This window comes from Tyto alba, unplaced genomic scaffold (genome assembly GCF_018691265.1).
Source record: "Tyto alba isolate M040663 unplaced genomic scaffold, T.alba_DEE_v4.0 Super-Scaffold_29, whole genome shotgun sequence".
Taxonomy (NCBI): Eukaryota; Metazoa; Chordata; class Aves; order Strigiformes; family Tytonidae; genus Tyto; species Tyto alba.
Window position 1 is genome coordinate 4,765,365 of NW_024881303.1, and position 24,858 is coordinate 4,790,222.

A 24,858-nucleotide genomic window follows, 5' to 3' on the forward strand; every position below is an offset into this window, starting at 1 on the left:
CCGGGGACCTGGCTGGGGACACTGCAGCACGTGTGCAGGAGATGATGGGAGACACCCAAAAGTAAAACCATGGCGGTTGAAAAAACACAAAAAAGCTGCTTATATGGGGAACTCCTGAGAAAAAAAAAAAAAAAGTAAAAATGAGAAGCAACACGTACCACTGGAGGGTATCAGAAAATGAGCATGTGATAAAGCAGGTGGGATCTTGGGATTAGGGATGAGAGGATGTCACCTTACTAGCAGATTTTTGTTCTTTCACAAGTTTGGTTATTCTTCTCTTCTGTTTGGTTTTTTTTTTTTGAGCTGTAAACCCTTTCAAGATGAATATTTCTTCAGCGCAGTGAAAACAGATTTTCCCATGATCACAAACACCTAAAAAAAAAAAAACGAGGCAGGGAATAGAAAATTTCTTACAGAAGTGCCTGCTTTGACAAACAGGCCATTTCCTACCACAATCACCAGCTTTAATAAACAACCGTGGGAAACACAGAAGTAACTCAGCTTCATGACAAAGACAATTCCTGACAACGCTCCTGGGGCTTCCCAGGAGGGTTATTTCCAAATAGGAGAGACCATGTGGGGAAACAAAAAAAAAAAAAAAAAACAAAAAAAAACCCCACCAACACAAAAAAACAAAGAAACAAACAAAAAAACAAACACAAAACAAAGGGCTGGAGGGGACTTTCATTCATTATTCCTTCTCCATTTCTGACTGCCACAGTGTTCACCCACAAAGCCACGCTGTACCAGCAGATTCCCCATCCTGCAGCCCAGAAACTTCGCTGCTCGTCTTTTCTCCTGCTCTGGTTTGGTTTAGCTTGTGCTTCGGCACAGGGAAGAGATTAAAGAAGCTGTGCTGGTTTTGGCCGAGTTAATTTTCATATAGGCATTTAATTTCTTCTTCATCCTCTCCATTTCTCATCCAGGCAGCAGAAAAGCCTGGGCCAGCGCAGCCCGGTGAGGGCAGCTTGCAGAAGGTGATGCTCACGCTGATGCCGTCACGGCTCCAACTGCAGCAAAGACACTGCCTGCCCCTTCAGACTGCCTGGTGATGCAGGAGAGCAAACAGCAAGCGTGGAAGGGCTGCAAAAGGGCTTCCCTGGCACACGCAGGCACAGCCCGCTCTCCTCCTGGTGACACTGCGAAGCGAGAGGGCGGCCGCACGCTGTCCCTGGGCGCGCAAGCACAGCCGCACGCGGCCCGGGCAGTCACCTTGCTGTCGTCAAAGCTTTGGCTACAACGCTCCTCAGGAGCCCGGGATCTGGATATTTTTTTCAATTTTTGTTTCCCCCCCCCCCCGAACCTCAGCGCTATCTGCATCCCGGGAGGGCAGCAGGAGGGTCTTTCAGACAGGCTCGCCCCGCCAAAGGAGCGGTGCGGCTTCTGCTGGCACCGGCTGCGCGTGGTACAGGGTGGGGTGACCCGACCGAGGCTTCACCTGCACCACTTCTGCTGCTCGGATTTATTTGTTCAGGTAATTTGAATATTGGGCCAGGAAGCAGCTATTTCCTCAGTAAAAGGTGATGAGGCAGAACGGCTGAAGCGGCGCCCAGGACTGGAAGCCCACGTGAGCCCCCAAGCAACTGCCGCAGCAAAGCAGCCGCTGCCTCCCGCCCCGGGGCTGATCCCTCTGGCACCGAGGACCAGTAAGGGGAAGGCGACACCAAATCCTGGTTTTTTTTTTTTTTTTTGCTGCCCAGTGGGGCCTCATCCGCAGACAGAAGCAACTGCTGTCCCAGGAGAGCAACCCCAACATCTCACCCCAGGCTTGGAGCAGCTACTAGTGCAGGAACAACCCCCGCCCACAGCGACGGAGCTTGTGCCATGCCATCGCCCCCAGGTCACCAAGAATGCCACCACTCCAAAGGATAATACTGTGCTTTAATGTTTCAGAGACAACGGACTTTTACGTGGTACAACAGCAGGCTGTACGTACTATACATATATACACACTGGGTGTAGTTAAAGCTTGTGTGTTTGAACAATAGCAATGTTCCCCCAAAAATGCACCAAGTCTTACAACAACAAAAACGTGGACAAAATCCAAGGCCGCAAGTATAGAGAGGTATGTTTTAAGGACTACAGGTCACATGGAAATAAAAAACAGTGGTGGTGCAATGCGAACTTTATCCTGAATAGAGATAAGCGGTTAAAACACAACCTTTTCATTACCTCAGGAGCAAGACAGTGTTTTACGGAGACTTAATTTCCAAACTAAAGCAAGCAACGAGAAACGAATGTACTAGCGTGTGCCCCTTCGGTCCTCAAATTCTCCTTCCAGTTGTTCAGCTAAAACAAGAGAGAGTTTTAACTCTGAACTTCAGGCAAGGAAGTTTTAAGGCTTTTCAGCTGGATATTTGAAATATACACTGAATTGAAAAGTGGCAATATCTGTTCTCAATCATTTAAGGAAAGCAAACGGCATGGAGTTAGTGTATTTTATAAATGTGCAACACACAGCTCGTTTAAGCTAGCAGACAGAACACTTTCATTGCACCTAACTACAGAATCCAGGACAGAGGATATTATAAAACATTTTCCCAATAATGCTGTGAAAGTCATCAAGGTAGAATTAGTGTAATTAAAGACATGAGGTGGTCGGTCTTGCAAGTTCTTTAGGCTCAGTGGAAATTTGACCGGACATGATTTTCGCTTTGTTTCCAGCACGGGTTGAAGCAAGAGACAGGAATGTTGGTTAGCTCGAGCTTGCCAGCCCAGGAACTGCCTTTTAGGTTAGCGTACAGAACATCTTGGATTCATATTCAGCAAAGCAGATACGACTATGGGAACCTGCACTGTGGGCATCTGACACCCTGGCTGACATTTTAGTTTTTAACTTTTGCCTCCTGTGCTGGGTTTGAGAAGGGTGGTTTTCATTTGTGCCTCATGTTTTCCCAATTAAGAGTTACAAAACACTCATTAAAACTGTAACAAAGTATAAGAAGTTCAGCCAAGTCCAGCTGACTGAAACTTTTTGTACCAATACTGCCACATACGGAGGTTGCCACATAGACAGAAAAATGTCATTTAATTCATTTTGATGGCCCTGGAAATGCTTTTCTCAATCGCTCTTACGAAATAAGTCGTTGTCATTTCAGGTTACTTTGCCCTGGAATGACCTGCCATCAGGCAGGAGAGGTACAATGAACTGTGTTCAGGATTTCGGTGCTCACCTTTGGTCCAACAGTTATGAGATGCAAATTTTGAAACATTTAAAGAAATCTTCATTTTCAGATTATCAGAATAGTTTTAGCTTCTCACTCTAACCCATGGAAACGCAAAAAGGAAAGCTCAAGATATAAATAACATTAAAAACCTCTTTGGATATCTTAGCACTTTGCAGACAGACTCTGGGGGTTTTTTCCTCCCCCCTGCTAAAATTTGCTTAAAAATAGTAAGAAACTGACAGTTAAAGTGGTCAGACATTCTTAGGCACAGAGGAAAAGGTGCATAAAACCCTTTATATGGAGATAAGACTGTGCCCCAAATAATTTGGAAGTTAATTCCCTGCATGTTAAGAGACTAGGAAAAATGTGTTTTAAATTTCTCAAACAAAAAAGAAACACACAAAACAGGAGGGCTAATGCTAGCAAGAATGTAAAACACCACCAGAGGTAACATCTCAAAGAGGTATAACATACATATCCAGATATTGAAACGGCCACTACAGGACTTGTAATAAAATACAGTCAGAGATAATTGAGGACCATCCTTTTCAGCAGAGTATTTGCAGCATAAGTGGTCCTACAAGGATACACAGCCTTTCAATTGTTTCCTGTGCTGCTCCACATTTACTCTAATAAACATAACTATTTCATAAATATCCATTTCACTTCAAAGCCCCGCTTTTCTCCTAACAACAGTATGTCTTGCATTGTAGATGAAAAAACACACCTCCAAAACCCAATCCATAACTTATAGTTTTGTGACATCAGCATCACTGGAAATCCAGAGGGAGCCTACCTCATCGTTACATTTTTCATTTGCCATCAGAAGTCTTTTACTGCACAAAGACTATGACAACAATTCACAACGACTTAGTTTAAAAGTGAGATGTAGGAACAAGTAAGAACAGACAGTGACACTGGACAGAACAATCTCCAGAGTGCATCGAGAGAATAACACAGTTTCAGCTCCTGATGAGCGTCAAGAATTCTTCGCGGGTCTTTGGATCTTCCCGGAATACCCCCAACATTGTGCTGGTTACTGTTTTACTGTTCATTTTCTGTACCCCACGCATTACCATACACATATGCCTAGAAGAAAGGAGAAGAGAGTGAATAAACCAGGCATACTCAAAAGAAATAAGCAATCCTATAAAGAGAGGTGTTTCTTATGCACGTTCACTTCTGGGGAAGTGACAAAACCTCCATCTCCAGAACAGACATGTCAGCAGTACCTCAGCTGTCCTCTAAGGAAAAGAAAGCCGAACGCCCAGCCGCCTGCCCTCTCTCCTCAGATCCTGAGAAAAGCCCACCTCTCCGAGGTGCATTCCGACCACGGGGACGGGCCTGTCGCCGCACCCAAGCTTTGCTCTACTTTTGCGGACGTCGAAGGTGCACCGAGGCAGAGCACGGCCCCACTGCAACTGGGACAGCTGGCCACACTGCCAGCTGTCACATCCCTGCAGTGGAAAAGGCAGCCCCCCCCCCACTGTAAATGTCTCCAACCCACCAGGCCGTCTCGCTGAGCGGGCAAGGATCACGCCAGCCCGGCGCACAGCTAGCGCAGCCCCAGAGGCAACACCCCCCAGCTGGCATCACACACAGCCCACCCCCACTGCCACGGAACAGCTCAGGGCGACTCACGTCGCTTCGATCACCACTCCGACTCCAGCGGGCTGTAAGGCTTCTGTGATGGCTATTGCGATTTGTTTGGTAAGGCGTTCCTGGACTGAAAGAACAACAGGGAGCTCAGGCGTGGTGTCAAAGCCGACCAGCATCACTGCACCGCTGCTATCGGTATAGATCTGCCTGGTCCCCACCACCACCACCACCCACCCACCCACCAGCACTGCTCTTCCTAAGTAAATTTTATTAGTACCAAATCCTATCGCACGTTTTGTGTCCTGGAACAGACCTTTGCTTGTTTTTATTGGGAGTCACTTTGCATTACACCTTTGCAGGAACTGATTTGTTGTAACAGCTCTTACATTTCCTACTATGCAGTTAGATTTTCTTCCTTCTCTATTTCCTTCCAGTTTTTAATGTATTTGTACACCGACTTTACTGCTGCACTATTCATTCCCTACACACGATTTCTCTTTGCAACTAAAGGAAATGGAGGTTAAAATGAGCAAATTAAGAGAGTCTATTGTCCTGCAAAGCTTTACTTCCTTCAGCTCTAGCACCCTCTATTCCCCAGTCTGACACCTAATGGTCACCAAGACTTCTGCCATCAAGAACAGGCCAAATTTAACTGCAGGACAATGAGAGCAGCCTGAGCCCAGCCCAAGGCCCTGGACCCTGCACCTTCCTCCACTCCCAGGGGCAGCAGGCAGGCAGTCCGTAACATGGCAGCTCTCACTTTATCTCTTCAGCCAAGAATTCTTGAAGGCATCTCTCAAATTATCTGTGGGAACGTTCATCTTCAACAGCATCCAACTAGTTTAGTTATTCCTGGCAGCTGTATCTTGTAGCACATTTATCCTCTGAATCAGTTACTGCCTACATCTATTTTCATAGGCAGATTTTACCCTTCAGTGGAAACGCAAAGGCTAAGTAAGATGACAGATGAGAAACACCTGTTCAAGAACACAGTGGTTTTCTTCACACTGAAATCTGCACAGCTATAGCCCACCTACAATTACCAGTGACCTGAGCTGGCTAGCAAAGGGGTGCACACACAAAAAAAAAAAAATCAAAAAAAAAAAAAAAAAAATCATCTGTTTACCTTGTAATCTTCTACTGTATATTTCCACGATCCTAAAGGAGAAAGGAAAAGACAATGTTACAGTTATTCCCACCTGGCCACTGTCTGACATTCACAATTAACTGGACACTATCAAACAAGACCACTGTATGGATCCGTGTCCTTCCTGGAAATCCATGCAACATCATGCTGCTGCGCAGCCCCTGGCTGGCATCGCTCAAGGACTTCCCTTAGCCCATCACTGTGTTTAGTGACAGGCTCCCCCTTCCTGCCACCTCAGCGACTATTTCAGGGGCAAACCTGTCACTTCTCCTTAGAGCTGCTTCTGCTGGCTGTTGTTTTTAAATTACTTGTACCACCACCCACCTGCATCACACGGCTGCAAGGGAACCCATGCCCAAATACTCTCTGAAAGCTGATCTTTGAACTGAGGTCAGGCTACCTCCCCTTTTGCTTCAGTCTAAACCAAATGCTGTTTTTAGGACAATTCAGATATTGGCATTCCCAGAAGGCTACTGAAATTAAGCAAGAGATGTTTTGGATTCTTGCATTTAACCACGAGTTTAACTAAGAGACAAAACTGTTTTTATTTAAAACAGATACTCTCCACCCATATATCACACCATCCTTCACATTTCAGTGCAGAGATCACCTTAATGCTCCCCCTCTCAGACAGGACTTCATATTTAAGCTATTTGAGGGGCAATACAAGTGATACTACCATCATTTATCGCCACAGTACTATAATCCACACATTCGAGAAAAATTTGATAGCTGCTCTGTAACTCAATGGGTTATTCATGCCAACCCCAAATGCTTAATTACACGTTAAGTGGCCATGTAAAGAAGATGCTATAGAAAGCTTTGATGCCCATCTGGTCAGACTAGACAAAAACCAGACACTGGCTGGCAGCCTGAGGCATTAGTTACAAGAAACATTTCTGACCATGAGACTTGCCTGCTGTTTTAGAGAGAGAATTATACGCAGAAACTCCCCTCCAGAAATGAATTGGCTGTGTTATAGCTATTCTAAACAAAGCAATATAATATTTAGATTAAATGTATGGGTAGGAAACAAGCTGATGCTCAGATATTTTTACACTGGTGTTGCACATAAGAAGTCCTATAAGAATGTTCATGTAAAAACAAGTTATTTGCATTAGCATTTTCAGGCCTGAGCTTAAAATCCAAAGAAAGATGTTTGTTTACTGAATACAGGTCATCCACAACTACAGAAACTCACCACATTAGACTAATCCTATTACGAAAGATTATGCCTACAGTACCAACGGCCTCACAAATCTTTGTTTGAACACTGGTTGCATTATATAGGGCACGAAAGGGAAGCACTATTTGGCCCGCCAATCTCTTCATGGTAAGCACTCAAAAGCAAGTGAGGACTGAGAACATTTTGTTATACAAGAACCTAATCTTTTCATTATTGCAGTATACAGGAGTTTTACCCTAACTTGAAAAAGATACAAGATGGAACCTTTCACACACAGCGCATGAAGCCTTGCACGTATTCATGCATGTTTCTATACTGAGAATAAATAGTAGGAAAATTGTACGCTTCTAGCACCATGCTGCCACTTGCATTAAAAATCACCAAAGACAGTTTTGAGCTCCTTTTTACGTCTGCAATTCAGAGGTAACTAGAGACTAGAGCAAGCACAAAACAACTGATGCATATTTCAAATGTGATCCTTAATCCTGCATTCAGGCCCCGCAGAAATGAAACCAAGTGCTAAAGACAGTCTCTTCAGGAAGTATGTTCACCTTCAGAAATCCAACTCAAAAAAAAAAAACCCACACCACTTTAAAATATCCAGCCACACAAGTGCCAGCCAACACACAACACAAGCCACGCTGCCACACGGACATCCCCAGGAGTAAGCAGCTACAGAAGGCAAAATCTTTCACCCAGCAAATGCAGTGCTGACAGCTCAGAACCTCATCCTACAGTTTCAGCAGTTAGGCACAGCCACAGAAGACACGTAGGAAAAAAACTGAAATGTTGAACAGCCTGTTTCAGTCTTTTAATCAGAGCAAAGTCCACTCCTACAAGCACTGCTAGAGGACATGTAGATGGTCTCCCTGTAATATGAGGTTATGTTAACAAAGATGCGACTTTCAAGAGCCCTTCCACTTCCAAACCAAATTCACTGTTGTGCAAGCAAAGCACAGATCAGAGCTGACTGACTTTAAAGCATTTTCGTGTCATATCCCACACATTTCTTACCCGCTAAGAAAACCCAGCAGGTATGCAGATTTACAAGGCTAATTCTTATTAGTATTACTGGAACTACAGCAAGAATAACAGACGTATCAGGGAAAGTATAAGCAAAACCTATGTGGTCTTTCTGAACTACAGCCAATTTTTCAGATTCGTTTCTCAAGAGAGACCCTTCCACTCTGGTCCCCAATAATCTGCTTATTGAAAGGATCTACCATCCCCTTCCTCACCAGAACTAGAAAATGTCACTTTATAACAGCATTCAGTGCAACAACTGATGCAAGGGCACTTGCTGAGGAAAAAGGTATTTTACATAACAAATGGATTTCTCAAGTGCATCATAATTGCTTTTCTTCTTAATCTGAACCTTATCTATAAAATCTACCCCACGACTCTCTCAGCAGGTCTCAGGTGAAAGAAAGAAATGACAAATTTATCTGAAGAGTCAGCTAACAGACGAAAGCTTTAGATTCAGTTTCTATCCATAGAACGTGTTTCATTTACAGTTTCAAAGTTCTGGATTTTTGTTCTTATCAACCAATATACACAAAAGTAGTAGATAGCTAGAGATCCCCACTGGTTTTTGTGGCCTGCCTTAGAATGTGACCAAATTCTCTGTTGTTCTTGCTCCTGTGCTCCCTGCAGACACTAATGCTTTGGATGAACGTACAAAAGCATTACAGCTCTACTATAGTCAACTGATGTGAATTAACAGAGAGCTCTACGACTTCTCTGTCCTCTCCACAAAAAACATAATGATGAGGATTGGTCTAAATCCAAATCCAGGACACAAAGTGGGCTGAGCTTTAGAGGGGCACCAGATTAGAAAGATTAGCACAGTTCACGAAGCCTGGAATCCTTTTTACAAATTAGCATCACTTTCATTACATTAACACTTACCTAGCAAGCTTGCTGAGGCCAAGTACTTGTTTGTTAGGAAGATAGCCAATATGTACCTAGGCAGAGGAGAACAAACCATTAACAGAATCAAAACCACACTTCCAAATGCATATGAAACTCATGCATAGAGAATGAGATGTGCATTTGCCCCAGAACTAAGTCTGGAACAGTCCAGAAGTCTTAGCATGTGGGAGGAACATGCCACCATGCAAGCCTGGAAAATTGTGGAGCTAACAGAGACTGTAAATGCCTGGTGAGGTCAGTCCTGGTGAAGACTAGGTAAGTTTTCTGAGCGGGAGAAAAATCACAACTCTTCAAGAGTCAAGGCTTATGTTCCAAGTCTCAAGAATGCTACAGAGTACTACTACATTTGGGTACAAAAAGTAGTCTATTACTCAGCAGAGTACTGTTCATTTAAAATAAACATGTTTTTCTTTCAAGACCTACAATGGAGTTAGGGAGCGCGAAGGAGAGGAACTGTACTTCCAGTAAAGGTTCTGATGGCAAGAAGTACTTAGCCACCAAAATCAGGCTGCACTTACTGATATTTTTTTTTTTTTTTTTTGGCTTTGGTAGTACCATAGATCAATGTATGATTAAATCAACTTCCATCCTGCTCAAATATGGATTTGCTGAACATTCATACTGAACACGTAGCTGCATTAAGTTAGAATGAGTTCTTTAGTAGAAAAGTGCTCAGATACAAATCTAGGAGGAAAGGCATTTAGCTTATTGTTTTCAGAAAGCAACACAGGCTACTGAATTCAAGTGGGTTTACAGTTATAACAGATTATAAACCAGCATTTGTGTCACTGTACCAGAGACTTGAAAAATTAGCCAAGATACAGTAGGGAAGTGTCAGCGTAGGATTCTGTCTTAGCACTTTGTCTAGAGGCCCCATCTCAGAATCCTGTATTGCTGTACCTGCAGTTAGAGGTACCACAGTGCACCTAATTACCTGGCTAACTTGCTCATTCCTATCACTTCTGTTGGGTAATCAACCCACTGACACCTGAAAAGACAATGAAACATTTCAGACAAAGTGAGAGACATAACTTAGAAGTAAGCGTTGAATCCTGTGCCCCATAGAGTATTTTTTGCAAATTTCCTAATTTCATTTAAGATAGAACTGCAAATACAAGACCTACTGGTGAGTATCTGCAGCCTGTTTGATGTACCCAACAGGAGAATGGTTAGTCTGAGAATATTTAGAGGCATACCAAGTCATTTAGCAGACCATTATACGAGCAGGACCGATTCGGTGTTTGCGAGGAGATTTCTCCAAACCACACAGGCTAAACAGCTAGATGTAAAAAGAATGTATATATTGCCACAGAAGTAATGAAGAGAATATACACAGAATGTGTAACCAAAAATAGCACGCAAAATAAAAGCTTGCACAGATAAAGAAGTTACCTTGTTTTCCAGTATAAAATACTAACAGTAAGAAAAGAAAGCAGATGAAATTGAGTTGACTCAACTAAACAAATGGCTGGTTTCTGTTTGGGTTTTTTATTTTTGGGAGACAGTTTACTTGGAACACATGTGGTACTGATCAAATTTTATAGACAACAAAAGTACTTGCTACTCTCTGGCCTGTGAGTACTTTGTGATAGAACAGATGGATCAGAATAAGCTCCATCCTTCTGTGCTGATATGTGAGTGAAGAGGCTGAGATCTGCAGAAGGGACTACCCACTCTGAACTCTTCATCACGCTTACAGTGGTTAACTTGAGAATTTTTATTTGCTTTTTAAAGTTGTTGGTATCACAATTTCTACACCCTCTGAAACACCAGCCCCTTTCATGGGAGTCCCAACCTAAGCAGCCGCCTGCTAGTCAATTTTGACCACCCCTTCCGTGACTGGGCTTGCTTATTTGAGACAGGGCTGCTAATCAGAAGTTTGTTCCACTCATGAGGGGTTCCCAAGGTGAATGTGCACTAGATAGCTCTGAGCCAGAAGCTAAATCTGTGACAGAGTCAGCGTGCAGGGTGAGCTGGTTTAATATCAAGATGTCTGCCCTGAAGGCTTGCTGCTGCTTCACGAAGAAGAGCTTTGATATGAAATGTCAGAAACCATTAGATTACTTAGACTAGGAAAGGTTGAGCGTTGTACTTTAGGAGCTTAGATCCAAATAAAACTCACATTAAGGAGGTCTTCCTTGTTTGTATTCTGAAGATTAACTTTTAGAATCAGCCGTAAGCAGTAAATACTTAAAGCTTTAAAAGCTTGGTAGTTACAGCTACAAAATCTTCTACATGTACTTTAGGTCTTTTATCATGTATTCCCACATTTGTTCTGTGAGGAAGTTACCTTTCCAACAAATGGAACGAGGTGATGCTCACACAATGAGAACATGTCTATGTCCTTCACAATTACCATCTCATCATGATCTTCATCAAAGATGGCGTCATTCAGAACATCTGAAATTAAACATTCACATTAAAAAAAAAAAAAAAAAAAAATGCACAAACATGGAAAGTTCTTCCAGCCAGTATCTGAGAAAGCTTGCAGCAAGAGCATAGCTCTCTCAGAACTACAGATTTTAGGGTTAAGATATAGGAGGCAAGTAAAAAGTAACATCGCAGGTACACTTTGGTTTGCATATGATCACACAATTGCCACAACGCTGTCAGACTACGTACATGCTACACCAGATATCAGCCTAGAGCATTTTATTTAAATAGTACTTTAAGCCAGGTTAGAATGAGTCTAGTCTTTGCAGAATTACTGACACCTTAAGAGCAATTCAGACTAAACTGATTGAGCCAGTGCTGAGGAGGAGAGCAAATCTCAAAGTTAGCTTCCACGAGTGCTTCCACACACCACAAGCAAAGCTCAACATAAGGTTTGAGAAAAGTTAAGCCATCATAGCGGTTTCTTCAAATACTTCCAACAGTAGCATCGCTATCTTCAAGGAGGCTTTGGATACAAATAAGATTCTCTCTTATTGCATCCTGAAGCACACCAGCCAGCAGCTGTTTAGGCATACACAAAAAAAGTCAGAGACAGATCTGTGTCCACAGACTGCGGAGAGATTTTCTGTCCTGAACTGAAAGCAGGCATTCATATCCGTACTCCAGCCTAATTCTGCACTTCAGAGTTAACAGCGAATTGAGGTGGAGAAACCCACAACGATAGAAGAAATACGAGACAGCTCAGTAAGAAAAGGAACATACAACATGACACTTTGTGAGTCTCAGAGCTCAACAGGACAGGTCCTCAGTTGATTTTCCAGATTTAGCGGTCCCCTGACCAACTCCCCAAGCAATCATGACACAGGTTACAGCTGATCACTGTAGCGTCCACAAGGATTGCAGGCAGCTGGACCATGCTTGGAGAGGTTAGAAGTAGAACAGTCTCAAGTTAAGAGATTAAGTCTTTTGAAGGTCAAGAGAGAAAAGCTGTATAGAAGAGAGAGAAAGAGAATAGCAAGAGAAATAGCTGTACAGAAGGGCTGATAATCAGAACAAGGAACTCTGCAAACAAGTTATCTTGAAGCCACACTCTCTACTTGGAGTCACTTCCAGGAAGCAGAGTCACACACCCCTTGGCCAAAAGGGGAACCAGGGTGATCAGGGACTGCCCTGCTTCACCCACGGTGGAGCTTAGCACCTGCAGCAGCGATGACACAAATCTAATAGTTGTGTCCTCTCTACTTGCGTTTATGCCTTCCCCCTGACATGCACGTACACCTAATGGCCACCATCTGTTGTCGATAACGTATCATCATCACGGAGCATTTTAATTTCCTGCTTGCTATCAGCACTACACAGGTAACCCTGGAAACTGTGCGCAAGATGTTCTGCCTGCGACGCATGTTCTCTCCTGAGGATGGCTGACAACCTGCAAGACAGCGGGGCTGAACCCCAGAAGGCTTTGGATCAGGTCAGAAAGCAGGAGTAGAGGGCACAAAAGAAGCCAGGGAACAACTCCGTAAAGGCACGTGATTTTGTTCTTCAAATTTCAGAGCGTAGTTTACACCAAACACTGCTGGAGAGGATTCTGATTACATGGGGAGCATCGCGCAGTTGTGTAACTATGAATTTAGCCACAAATAGCCAGAACCTGAAACAGAGCAGGCTCAGAGGGGAGGGAAGGGGAGACAGAGCAGCCGTCTGGGTTCTCAGCTCCTTCCCACAGCACTTCGCAGATGTGCCATTTCTACAGCAGAAAGGCAAACAGTGGTTTCACAAAACCTGCTACTATGCCCAGCATTATTAAAACAAAATCCAAACAGATCCACGAAATATCTCCAGAGTGACTTCTGCTTTTATTAGAGCACTGGCTTGGCTCATACCAGCCTTACCAGGAGCGTATCAGAGCCTGATGTTAGATATGGATTTACGTCAGCACACTCGCAAAGCAGACTATTCAGAACAATCAAAAACGGCCAAGTTCTCATTAAAAGTCATGATAATGGGTGACACAGGGAAAGGCCAAAGTTACAGGAGAAGACACCTCAGCCGTGAAGTCTCATATATATGCATATATGCATGTTTTCATCTATAAAATATGTATTAATAGACACTTTCAAACTTTACCTAAGGAACCTAACTAATGCTGGAATGTCAGAGTCATGTTGTATCATGGAAACAGCTGTTAGACCGAATTTAAAGCTGGAGGAAAAAAAAAAAAGGTTAAATGACCTGTGAAGTACCATGCAGGCAACTTCAGGAACAAAATGCATCCTTCTCATGGCTGAAGCCATCAAACAGGAACACAAAGGTCATCCATCCTTCTTGCATACTCCCTCTTCAGCTACAGCCCAGAGTCACAGCAGTTTGGGCAATGCCCCTCACAGCCAAGGGAGTTTTAGAAGTGTGGAAGCAAAAAGATCTGTGCGTCAAGAATATCACCACAGAACTGTGGGATGCTTCACACTTCTCATTTATACAGGTCTTGCCGATTTTGCACCTCAGATTTATTTAATATTAGCAGCAAGTTGCAGCCAGATCACAGATACCTGCTCAGCTGCAGAACCTCTGCAGATCTGCCTGCAGCAAAGATGCGTTGATTTTAAGTCAGCACCAGTTACTCCCTGAGAAGGAAGGCCAGAGCCCATAAAGGAAGAAACCAGCTTAGTGTTAGCCCCTTCAGTAACCCCTTCACAAGTCCCAAGTGATACAGGGAGACAAAGATAAAACAGAATGTGAGACTGAAGGCCATTACCTGAGTAAACAGCCACGGTGTTAAGAGAGCCCCAGTCACTCCTACTCTGCTCCAGTCCCTACTGCTCATACTTCACAAGCCTGGTCTTCTGAAAATAAGCACAGCTTGAAGCCTGTCCATCCCTATACCTTCCTCTGAAATCAAGCCTTGAGCTGACAAAAGAGTTAGGTAAGAGCAACTGCAATAAGATGCTATGCTACATCCCACCACAGCACTTGTTTTCAGTAATTACACAGAAGAGACTTACTTGGCAGAGACTTGGACACTTTGTGCAGGGAGGCAATACCATTTTATCTAGCTTTGTCTGCCTTTTATTAATTTTTTTTTTTTAGTCATTCAATTTGCTATAGCATCAAACAGGGCCCTGACAAGCTCAGCCTGCACCCTGCAGCACATGTTCTGGAGAACGGAGCTGAAAGAATGGAAGGGGAAACAGGGCCTCAGATTAATCAGGCCAAAAGCAAAGCTGGGGATAAATTCATGCCTCTTTGCCCATTCTTTCATTCTACCTACTAGGCCACACTGCCTGTTTCAGTAGCTTGATTTCAGTTTCCCCATTTGCAGGCCCCAAAACATTTATTCTTGTCACTCAGGGCAAGATCTAAGTCGTGTTGTCCCTCCCTGGGCCTGTTTCAGTTCACAAAGCGCAATGTGGCCGTTACACTGGCCACATCTCTCAGCTGTAAAACACTCACCGGCCCTTCTAATACAACAGCATCTTTTCCATCCCCTCGTCCTCTGGCATCAGGATCTTCAAAGCAAAAGCATGTAAGTCAAAGGGGCTTTTAGAGGGCTAGAAGTAAATATTGCTAGCTTGCTTTCCTGACAAAGCAAGACAACTGCAGCTCAGATGGGCTCCTCCTCAAGAGGCTACTTTTCCTTAATACAAAAAGGAAATTCTTCCTCTCAAATGAAGCAACACTTTTAGTCCCTCCAACTACCACCTACATAATCATCCACATCAGTAGGGAAGGACTAGCACCTCCTCTGCTAGCAAGATGGGCATGTTCATACATCATACCCTCGGCTCACTCTGCTTTTATTAGTCACAGCTGGGCTCAAGTGCTGCCACCAAGTCCTGTCTATAAGCTGAATAAAATTGCAGATAACACCCTTTTCATCCTCCACCACCCCAGAAAAGCCAAGGGAATTTACTAGTCAAGTCCTTAAGTCTAAACACATAATGTTAATGAAAAGTTAAGATTTGAATTAAAATATATGGCTGGGAGGAGGCGACCAACAACAAACATTATGTACAGTGAGGGCACTGCCTAGATTCCAGATGATTTTTCCTTCAGCCCGGAGTTCAAGTCCTGGTGTAGAAACTTCAGTGGGCTCTTAAAACTGAACACTCACCTCTGCTGCAAGTTAACTCCTGAAAAAAGAGCAGAATTATTTTTTCCCCTTTATCTTCAAAAAGTGTTGATAAAAGCAAAAATCAGAATTGGATGAAGATGGGATGAGAAAGACCTTTCAGGATTTTGCGTCAGAGCTAAGCAAAAAGACCTGTTGCTATAGAAACTATTTGCATGGCTTTAATGTGACACAGGAAAGCAAAACCTCTGGCAACCAAAGAAGCTAGAGCCCACCCAGCAGCTGGCGCAGCAGGTTGAAGGGAATGAAGGGTGGCAGCACTCTGCAGAGCAGCACTGCATCAGTTTCACAGCAGTTCAGCTGTCCCACTTTTACTATGCCTGGGAGACAGAACACTGAAGTGATGCAGTTTGTTCTCACTATGAGTTAAAGTGCGTCTTCATGGTGTTAAGTTGCCTCACTGCTCCACTTTAGAGAGGAGTCAGACTGAGGATTGTTCAGTGTCAACAGGATGAAAGCAGCCTCAGAGTTTCCCAATAGTGTTCCTTGAGCTCATCGGTCCTGGCAGAGATGAGCACAAGGTTCTCCCATTACACAGCTCCAGTCTGTCCTCCCTAACAGCCCCTGTGTTTCCAGTGTGACCTGTAAGTCCCATAAATTGCAGCTGAGGCCATGGTAAGAATGGGTTCAGGCCAAGGGAGGCAGACACCCTACGAGGGTGGTGGGCAAGTCACCCCATACCAATGCCCATTAGTTTGCACACATTAAAGTACAGGCTGAGGTCAGGTACCTTCTATTCTCCCAGGAACACAGACCAAGTTACACCAAAACCATTGGCACAAGGCCTTGCATGAACCAGGAACAGGTCCTGGTTTGGAGGACACTCCAGAAGAGCAATGCCATGAGCCAGAGACCAAAGGCTAACTGTTCCTTAAGGTAGAATCAAGCTGGGGTATGTTGGCAGATACCTTTGTCTTTCTCAAGAAGCTCCTCTTCATCTCAAGAGAAATGTAACTGACTGAGCAGGAGACATGAGCTAAGAGTGGAATGTATGGTAGGGAAATTGGACTACAGGGTCAGAAGTAAATCTGGAAGGAAATAATTGTAAAAATCTTTCAGCTGCTGCTGGGTTAAGCAGCAATATGTAGAGTCAAAATTGAAATTTTTATTTATTCATGAGATGACACTACAGGTAACTGTAGTTAGAAAAAATATTGCAGACAAGAAACAAGAAAATTATTGCAGCCTTTCAGCGTCAAAAAAGTACCAGGAATTTATTATGCATACAGAGAAGACAGTCAGGCTACAAAAACACTCATTCATATAAAGAGTTGGTACTGCTGCAGAAAGTTAATGACTTCAGGTTGCTAAGAAAGGGGGGGGAGGAGGGTGGGTCTGGCTATGCCATTTGTTTCAAGAAGTCTTGAGGAGCTCTAGAAAGAGACACAGCCTAAGATGTCACATCACTATTTACATAGGCAAGAGTTTAAAAGCTGCAGAGAAAATTAAATGGGCACTATGTGGCTTCCTTGTCATAAATATACCTTCCTAATAGGAACCAAAAGAAACCTCAGACACAAAAGAATTTACAAGATTTTGACTAATATTTCAGATTTCATCACCGCCACACCAAAGGACTAGAATCATACATTCAACTTCAAACAGGAACATCTGTTTCAGAAGTAAAGCTCTTCTTCTTACTGAAGAATTAAGAGGTGAGCCAGATGTGTAATTCAAAGCACATTTCATAGAAGCAAAAGATGGAAGAAAAGCTTTATTGCTATGCAACTAACTCTGGCCACCATTTGTACAGATTTATTTCCCTATAAGACACCTTCCATGTTGCAGTGAGAGACTCAAGTCTATTCATAAGAAATCAGTTATTGAAGACTCTCAGATGAAGCTGAGATTAAGTTCTAGAAGTTGTCCTGTCAGGAGGTTTATTAATGTGAGGGAAAGCAGGGTTATGGAGATACTCATTAAAATGTATCAGGATTTCAATAACCATTTCAATGTCTCATGTCACAGAAGGTGCTGAAAGTCCCTTCATTCACACTTCTTTCTGAAATTGAAACAAAGGAAAAATCAGAGAAGACAAAACAGCGTGAAGAGATCAGAAGCTTTTAAGATCCAAGAAGTTAAGACATTTAATAAATTCCCAACAAAACCCCAGACAAGCTTAGTGTTACTTGAGCATTAATGAGCAGGGGAGATGATCCTGCAAAGTCCTACAGTCCTAGTCCCCAAAGTTTCACTGGACTGAATACCTGTTTCAGCAGGGTACACTTCACTCATGTGAGAGTAGAGGCTGAGGAAAGAAACTCCTAAGGACCTTACTCTGAACAATGCTGTACCTGCCACCCTCTGCTTTACAAGAAACAGGCCATGGCCCTACCACAATAATGCCAATGATTAAGGTATTAATAGGTTAGACTGTTGCATCTGTGAGAAGCAAGAGAACTAGCAGTACCTTGTTTCCAGGAAAGAATGAAGTAACTCACCAGCTCTTAGCAAAGGGCAGTGCTGCTGATCAAACAGCCTTGTTTGTTTAAGGCACTGCCTGTCTATTTTTAATGTAGCAATGCTTAGCACCTCGCATCCACAGCAAACTGAGTAGGCTTGGAAAAATTTATCAGCTTACACCATTGTTGTCATCTGTCAAAACACCAAATCCAGACAGACAGGAAGATGAAGAAAAGAGTATTAAGGTTGCATTTTTTCACCCTTCACCACAGGAAAAGAACATAAACTAATGAGAGGGGAAGAGCAATATACACACAGTTCAGCAGGTGTTAATCTACTGTGTGAGACATAACTAGTTATTTGCATTAAAGTAAAAGCTGCACAGCAGTCACTTTGCTTCCTGAACCTCTGTAGTTGGAAAGGCTGCATGTATGCTTTCTTTACCTGGAAGCTGAATTATTATCTCCTAGTATTTCTGATTTTCATTTCCCTGTTAAACATACTAAAAGGACAGCTGAACCTGCCAACACACTTGAAAGCTAACATACCTACCAGAAAAGTCTTCCAGCCTTTATTCATGTAACAACTATCACCATTACCAACAAGTAGACTGTTTAATGAACATGCTGTTTTGCTTAGAGTGCTTATGGACAACAAAAACAAGTTAACTTCCTACTCCAGATGCAGGCAGCTTGTTCAGCCCTGTGCTTAATGTTTCCTACAAGATTACACAATCAGAACCAACTCCTTTGATTTACCTTCTGAAGCTAACATCATTGACACTCACTGTAACACACACTGGTTTTGTAATTTATCAGGTAGCTCTACTTAACAAGATTAAGTCTTCAGCTTGTTTTTCCATTTACTCACTCATTTACTGCATTTGCACACACTCATGCTTTGTAGTATTTGTATATAGACTCACAGACAACACCAAGTATGACAATAAAGGAGGGACAGATCTCTCCAGGTTTAGTCTTTGGCAGGCAATTGCCTGAATCAGATATAAGAAAGATAAAGGCAACTGGCTATCAACAGTTCTGCTCACCTTTATAAACCAAGAGGACAGGTTACTATTTTGTAATATAATTTAATCCCAGAAGTATGAATCTGATAGATCTGACCGCGGAAAAGAAACCACGTTCTTGGATGCTCATGAAGCATGAAATTGAAAAGTAAAACTTTTGGTATCTTGTCTGCTCTGCCATCCTTACCAATACATGAAGAGGTTTCTGTTCTAATGGCTGTTAGTCTACACAGATCCCCAAGTGTGAACTCGTAGCATTTTTTTTTTAATCTGGTCCCCACGTGGATTTTATTTGAAGTCACTGGAAGCATTCTTGCTATTCCAATAAAAGTTTGATGACTATAGTGCTATAGAGGTGAGATCAATACATCTGAGCACATTTTGTCAAGGGAAGAGGTTGAGGCCTTTAGTAAAGCCAGAATTAACAAGAAGACATAATCTAGAAAGAACTGAAAGAGCCAGATTTAGACATTTAGCGAGTAAACTTTACTAATGGCTCTGAAATGCAATACTGACCAGCTGCAGAACACAGATAGCAGAGATGAATAAGGCGTAAAGCAGGAACATTGTTATTCTGCATTATTGAAAATAAGCTAGGAAATACACACACAGTGGAAGCTGGAAAGCAGAATCAGCTTCTCTCCTACCCACATAAATCTGAATGAAGAGAAGTGACAGAATTTAGATGGAACCTTCCTCCCTACAACACTAAGAAGTTAAGCTATGAAGAGTACAAAAAAACAAATACAATCGGGCACCACAGAAGCAAAGTGACAACACCCAGGAAAGATCAAACGCACAGCACATTTAGCCATGCCCCAAAGGTATTATGGTCTCATACACACAATAACCAAAAAGATCAAGAAAATACTTTGTTCTTGAGGGTGAATTATCAATCAAGACTCAAAAAGAAAAAAAAATACCCATTTCCTCACTCTGTTGAAACCACACATCAGCTCAGCAGCTCCCGAAAGATTTATAGGTTCCTTAATCCAAACTCCCCACTCACACCACTTGGTCTTCTCCTCCAGTGCCACCACAGAGGACAGAGTGCTGCAGGGCAGGTAGAGCCATCATCCCTCACCATTCCCAAAAGCTTCCAGCAACCCAACTGCACTCAGAAGCAAGCGTTCAGTGACAAGAGCAAAGCACCACTCAAATCACTAACTTCCAAGAGCAGTGGACAGCATTCAAGGCAGTCACGTAGCTCAGTTTTGTGACCAACTACATAACCCCCACGTTCTCACAGCCAGTGAGAGTCAAGTCAGGCCCATTAAACACCAAAGACCTGCAGCGGACAGTGTACTTGCAACTTTACACTCTCCAGCCTTCACTGTATTTCATAATTTGGGAACATATCTATTACATCATTTTTTTGTGTTCCCATACGGTAAATTAAAATGCTCTCAGAAATTAATTGCTTTTCTCCTGCCTACCTAAGTCAGATACCTGAGCAGACAAACTCAGAAGGCTGATTTTAAAGCCTGTAGCTGTACTAACATTCACTACCTTGGTTTGTCTTTGTCATTTTTTTCCTGCTGTATACGTCTGACAACATTTGCACATACTCGAAAGAGTTGTGAGCTCAGCTGGCACCAGCTGAAGACAGGTGACTGTTGCAACACACCTTGCATTCTAGCTCTGTGTTTCTACAATCACCACCACAGAGCTTTTACTTGAGAAACCTTTTAGGAAAAGATGGTAGTTCCAGCTATTATAACTGTCTGTTACCTTCTGCCTGTTGGGGGTAAACTTCTGCCCAACACACATCCCGCAAATCATTGCTTTAACCTCTGCCTATCCAGACAGTTCCATATAATGAGCTGAATAAGCTGCAAAGTAAACCTAAGAAAACAAAAAGTCAGGGCTGCTTTTTGTTGGAGTTCAAGTTTTGGGTTGTTTTGGGGTTTGTTTTTTTTTTTTTTTTTTGGTTGGTTGGGGTTTTTTTGTTGTTGTTTTTGTTTTTTCTCTCTCTCACTCTTACAAGCCAGTTCCTGGTCTTGTTCACAGCCTGGCTAGGCAGACAGTGGTATTAGCACAACCAAGCAAAGAGCACATCAGGATGCTGCTGCAAAGATGAATAGCAGAAACTGCAGTCTCACAGCTCACCTTGTTCCCAAAAACTTTCTGATTGTTGGCCCTATGTTTCACAACGCATTTAAAACTCTCCTAAGTGGAAGATACTCTCATACCAACTCTCCCAGCCAACTCCTCATCCACTAGCCGTTTTGCTAGCTGCTGTGGACTTGTCCTTCAGCTACAGCTCTTTCTTCTGTTTGGCTAGCAGGAGTGGGAAGACTGGATGCTGGGCACTGTGCAAGAAGAGGTGAGTATCTGGAAAGTAACAGGATTCCCCACCTGACACAGGAAGGAACGTTAGTATCACAGCTTCATTTTATTTCCTAGAAGGAAAAGAAAAAAGCAGTCCCAGAGCACAGCAGCTCGCAGTGACACTTTCTACTTTTGGATATAATACAGCTCTCTCCCAGGTATGGATATTCAGAGGAGACTATGCAGAACTACTCTACTTAATGAAATGTATGTGCGAGATTAGGACAGACTATTCAAGTCCCAGATAATCTACATTAGAGTAGGAAAAAAAACTATTAAAAATCTGAAGGGAATGTATGGCTCCACACACAAAACTGGCAGTAAGATAAGAGAGGACTTAAGGTGGGCATCAACTTCCTCCAGGTTCAGCACAGAATTTCATGCTCAGAAACTATCACTAAAAGAATACTTTTGCTAGAGACCGGCAGGATGACTGAGACATTTCCTGTGTTTCACAGCAGTAGACAGACACATGCAATCCCCAAATGAGGGAAGTTAGTTGCAGTAGACAAAGGATCATTCTGTGAGACCCCGATGAAACCCCACATCTCAAACACACCATGCATTAAGCAGAAAGGAAGAGAGGAATGAGGATGGCCTCTGCAGCCCACAGCCCACTTCCAGATGCGAACCTGAAAACCTGGTTTAATCTGAAAGGCAAAACAAATGCCAAGGCAGAAATGCTGTTCCTGAGGGAAGCTAGGACACAACAGTGGCACATGAGTATAAGCTGGTCATGACTAAGTTAATGCTGGAAAGTTATATGCAATCTGATTCCAGAAGACCCAAGAGTTGAGAAGTGAAACTAAACACAAAAGCCAACCTTTAAGTTGCAGCACAGTGAGCTTGCAAGGAGTCGGGCGCCTTAGCAGGAAGCTCCCCGGTGCCAGCCATCAGCACAGCTCAGCCTTCCCATTCAGCTGCACCCTGATGCAGCTCCGGGGCAGGCTCAGCTCACCAGGGCTGTGCTCCAGAGAGCAGAACACACTCAGCTCCCTCCTGATTCGCACTCAAAGGTCCTTGCTGAGCGTCCACATCCCTTATGCACTAACAGGAACTGTCAGAGGGAGCAGAAGGGGGGAATTCCCCAGCTTCACAAGCCCATTTTTTACTGTTTGTACTGGGTGTAGTCCTTAGTGGAAAGGCTAAGAAGAGGAAAAGTGGTATAAAAACTGAATTTTCAAGCAGGATTTACCCTGCACTGGAACCAAGAGAAAAATTTGGAGTTGCTGGTGATGAGGAGAACAAAACCCACCCAGTTCCTCAAGGAGGGCCTGCAGCCAGCAAGCAGATATGACACACACCTGGGGTAGGGATGTGAACCTGGGGTAACTCTGCACCTGCACTCACTGCTGGGACCCCGAGATGGGACAGGGATCTCCCTGACCTCTTCCTTTCTCTCTACCTTGCTTCCTCAAGTTTCATGCCTGCCTTTAAAAAAACCTCACCTGATAAAACCATCAGCAGAATGGGACCTTTTCTGAGAAAATTCAAGCCACCTGTGTTTGCCAAGAGAAGCAGATGCTCCTACCCCTTCTGAACACAGCCTAGCTCAGCTGGGGACAGAGGAAGGTACAACCAACAAGTTTCTACGCCAGAACTTGCAAAGTTTACACCAGATGAGGGAAAAAGCAAAAGCACTTGCTCTGTTCACCCAAACCAAAAGCGGGGAAGTTTACGACACAACGCGAACTTCACCAGGACGGAGTTTAAAAACATAAATCGGGGGAAGGAGAGGACAGAGAGGCGCCACGGCGCAGGTGCTGCTAGTGCACGTCAAGGATGACTTACTAACAAGTAGCGCCAGACAGACGGTACGGTGGCAGGGCAGCACGGTTTTAAGGAATTAAAAGCAGGAAAGGCAGCACCGCGGCTGGTAGCCGAGCAGCAGGCTCCAGCTCCGCCGGCCCGGAGCCCTCCCCGCCGCGCCAGCCGCCCGCCCGCAGCGCTCCCTACCCGAGATGGTCTCCTGGTAGCCCTTGGTGAAGAACTGCATGGCGGTGGCCGCCCTCCAGGGCGTCTTCAGCAGCCCCTGCCGCTCGGGGTCCTCGCCCAGCGAGCGCAGGATGGTGGTGTAGGCGGCCGCCAAGCTGGGCAGGCTCAGCTCGTTGTCCTCCTCGCTGCGGGGCCGCTCGCCCCGCCACCCGTCCCCGCTGCCGCCGGGGGGGACGCGCGGCTTCTCGGCGACCGCCGACGGCGGGGCGGAGGGAGGCGGCGGCGGCGGCCTCTCCTGCCGCGCGTACCCGTTACAGCTCCGCGCCGCCTCCATGGGCCCCGGCAGGGCCCGGCCGCCGTGCGGGCAGCGCGCTGCGGCGGAGCCCGTCGTCCCCTCAGCCCGCCGTCCCCTCAGCGCTCCCTCAGCCCGTCGTCCCCTCAGCGTTCCCGCCCCGCCGCCGTCCCCTCAGCGCTCCCGCCGCCGTCCCCTCACAACGCTCCCGCCCCGCCGCCTCAGCCGCCCGCTTTTATACCGCCCGCGCCGCCGCCATTGGCCGCCGCCGCCGTCACGTCAGCCTCCGTGTCATGAGCCGGCCGGTCTCAGCCCGCCGCGGCGGGGATTCGGGGAGGGGGATCCCCCCCCCCCCAGCTGAGGGCTGGGGTGGGGCAGGGGGACACCCCCCACCACCCCCCCCCCCGCCCTTCCACCCCTGCAAGTCCCGGAACACCCGTGGGGGATCCCGCTGGGGTGCGGGTCCTCGCCCTGCGCCGCAGGTCCCGGCATGGTTCTCTCCCTTTTCTCTTCCTCCTCCCAAACTTGGGGAGCTGGGCCTTCGCATCCCGGCCCAGGAGCACCCCGGCGCCCCTGGAACGGCGTCGTTGGCTGTTCTGGGGTGCTCCGTGTCGCTGGCAGCGGGGTGCGTCCACCGGAAAGAGCCGGGGTGCGGGTTTACCCTCCTTCATGGCAATCCCTTCATTGCAGCCAGCTTTCAGTCCCTTCAAACCCCAAACGGCTCAAGTACTCCCCAAGTTTTCATTTCCCCCCACCTGCGGCTCTGGAAATGCGCCGGCTGAGACCACGTATCTTGTGGTTTCCACAGGGATCTGGCTGGGATGTCACCCCTATCAGTGGTTTGAGCATCCTCCGAATATTTTGGGGGCAAACGTGGGAGACAGATCGCAGCTCATCTTTGCCGACGGCCCTTTCTGCCCCAGCCCTGCGTAGGGTTCGAATGGTAGCGAATAAATAAATGTTGAGGCGTGTGGTTTGGAAGGGAGGTCTCCTCCAGCCGAAGCTATTCTGGGATTTTATGAGGTAGAAACTGAGTTTTAAGGTTCAGCCGAGCATGGGGTGATTGCTCCATCAACCGTCACCCCAGCCATGAGCGGAGTAACTAATATTCTCTGGATTGCCATCAAATGAAATGTCTGAGATGCTGAGGGATGCAGCGAAGCCCTCTCTTTTCACACCTGGTCTGTCGGTAAGGCAGCAGGGACAAATTCTCCCCCCTTGTGCCTAGGAAATGGTAAATTGCTGGGGAGATAAGGAAGAGAAGGAGCTGTTGGAAGGATGGGGCACAGAGCATGACTCACTGGCTTTCCTCCATC

General features: G+C 45.0%; 1 protein-coding gene across 1 annotated transcript; it reads right to left on the reverse strand.

Annotated features, from left to right (window-relative positions):
- Positions 1 to 1,864: 1,864 nt before the first annotated feature.
- Positions 1,865 to 23,709, reverse strand: GCH1 (GTP cyclohydrolase 1). The gene is made up of 6 exons (XM_033009787.2): positions 23,272 to 23,709; positions 11,322 to 11,431; positions 9,008 to 9,063; positions 5,893 to 5,924; positions 4,809 to 4,893; positions 1,865 to 4,256 (listed from the first exon to the last, which is right to left on the reverse strand). Exons 1-6 carry the CDS (start codon positions 23,582 to 23,584, stop codon positions 4,130 to 4,132), a joined length of 723 nt encoding a protein of 240 aa, XP_032865678.2. The 5' UTR covers positions 23,585 to 23,709; the 3' UTR covers positions 1,865 to 4,129.
- Between the last annotated feature and the right edge of the window lie 1,149 nt (positions 23,710 to 24,858).

What these genes read in the sequence shown, in the direction of transcription:
- GCH1 (XM_033009787.2), bottom strand. Translation starts at nt 23,584, where the DNA reads ATGGAGGCGGCGCGGAGCTGTAACGGGTACGCGCGGCAGGAGAGGCCG. An exon ending in TCGTTCCATTTGTTGGAAAG is followed by an intron (nt 9,064 to 11,321) that starts GTAACTTCCTCA and finishes TCCTCTGCCTAG; the next exon opens with GTACATATTGGCTATCTTCC. An exon ending in GGCCTCAGCAAGCTTGCTAG is followed by an intron (nt 5,925 to 9,007) that starts GTAAGTGTTAAT and finishes TTTCTCCTTTAG; the next exon opens with GATCGTGGAAATATACAGTA.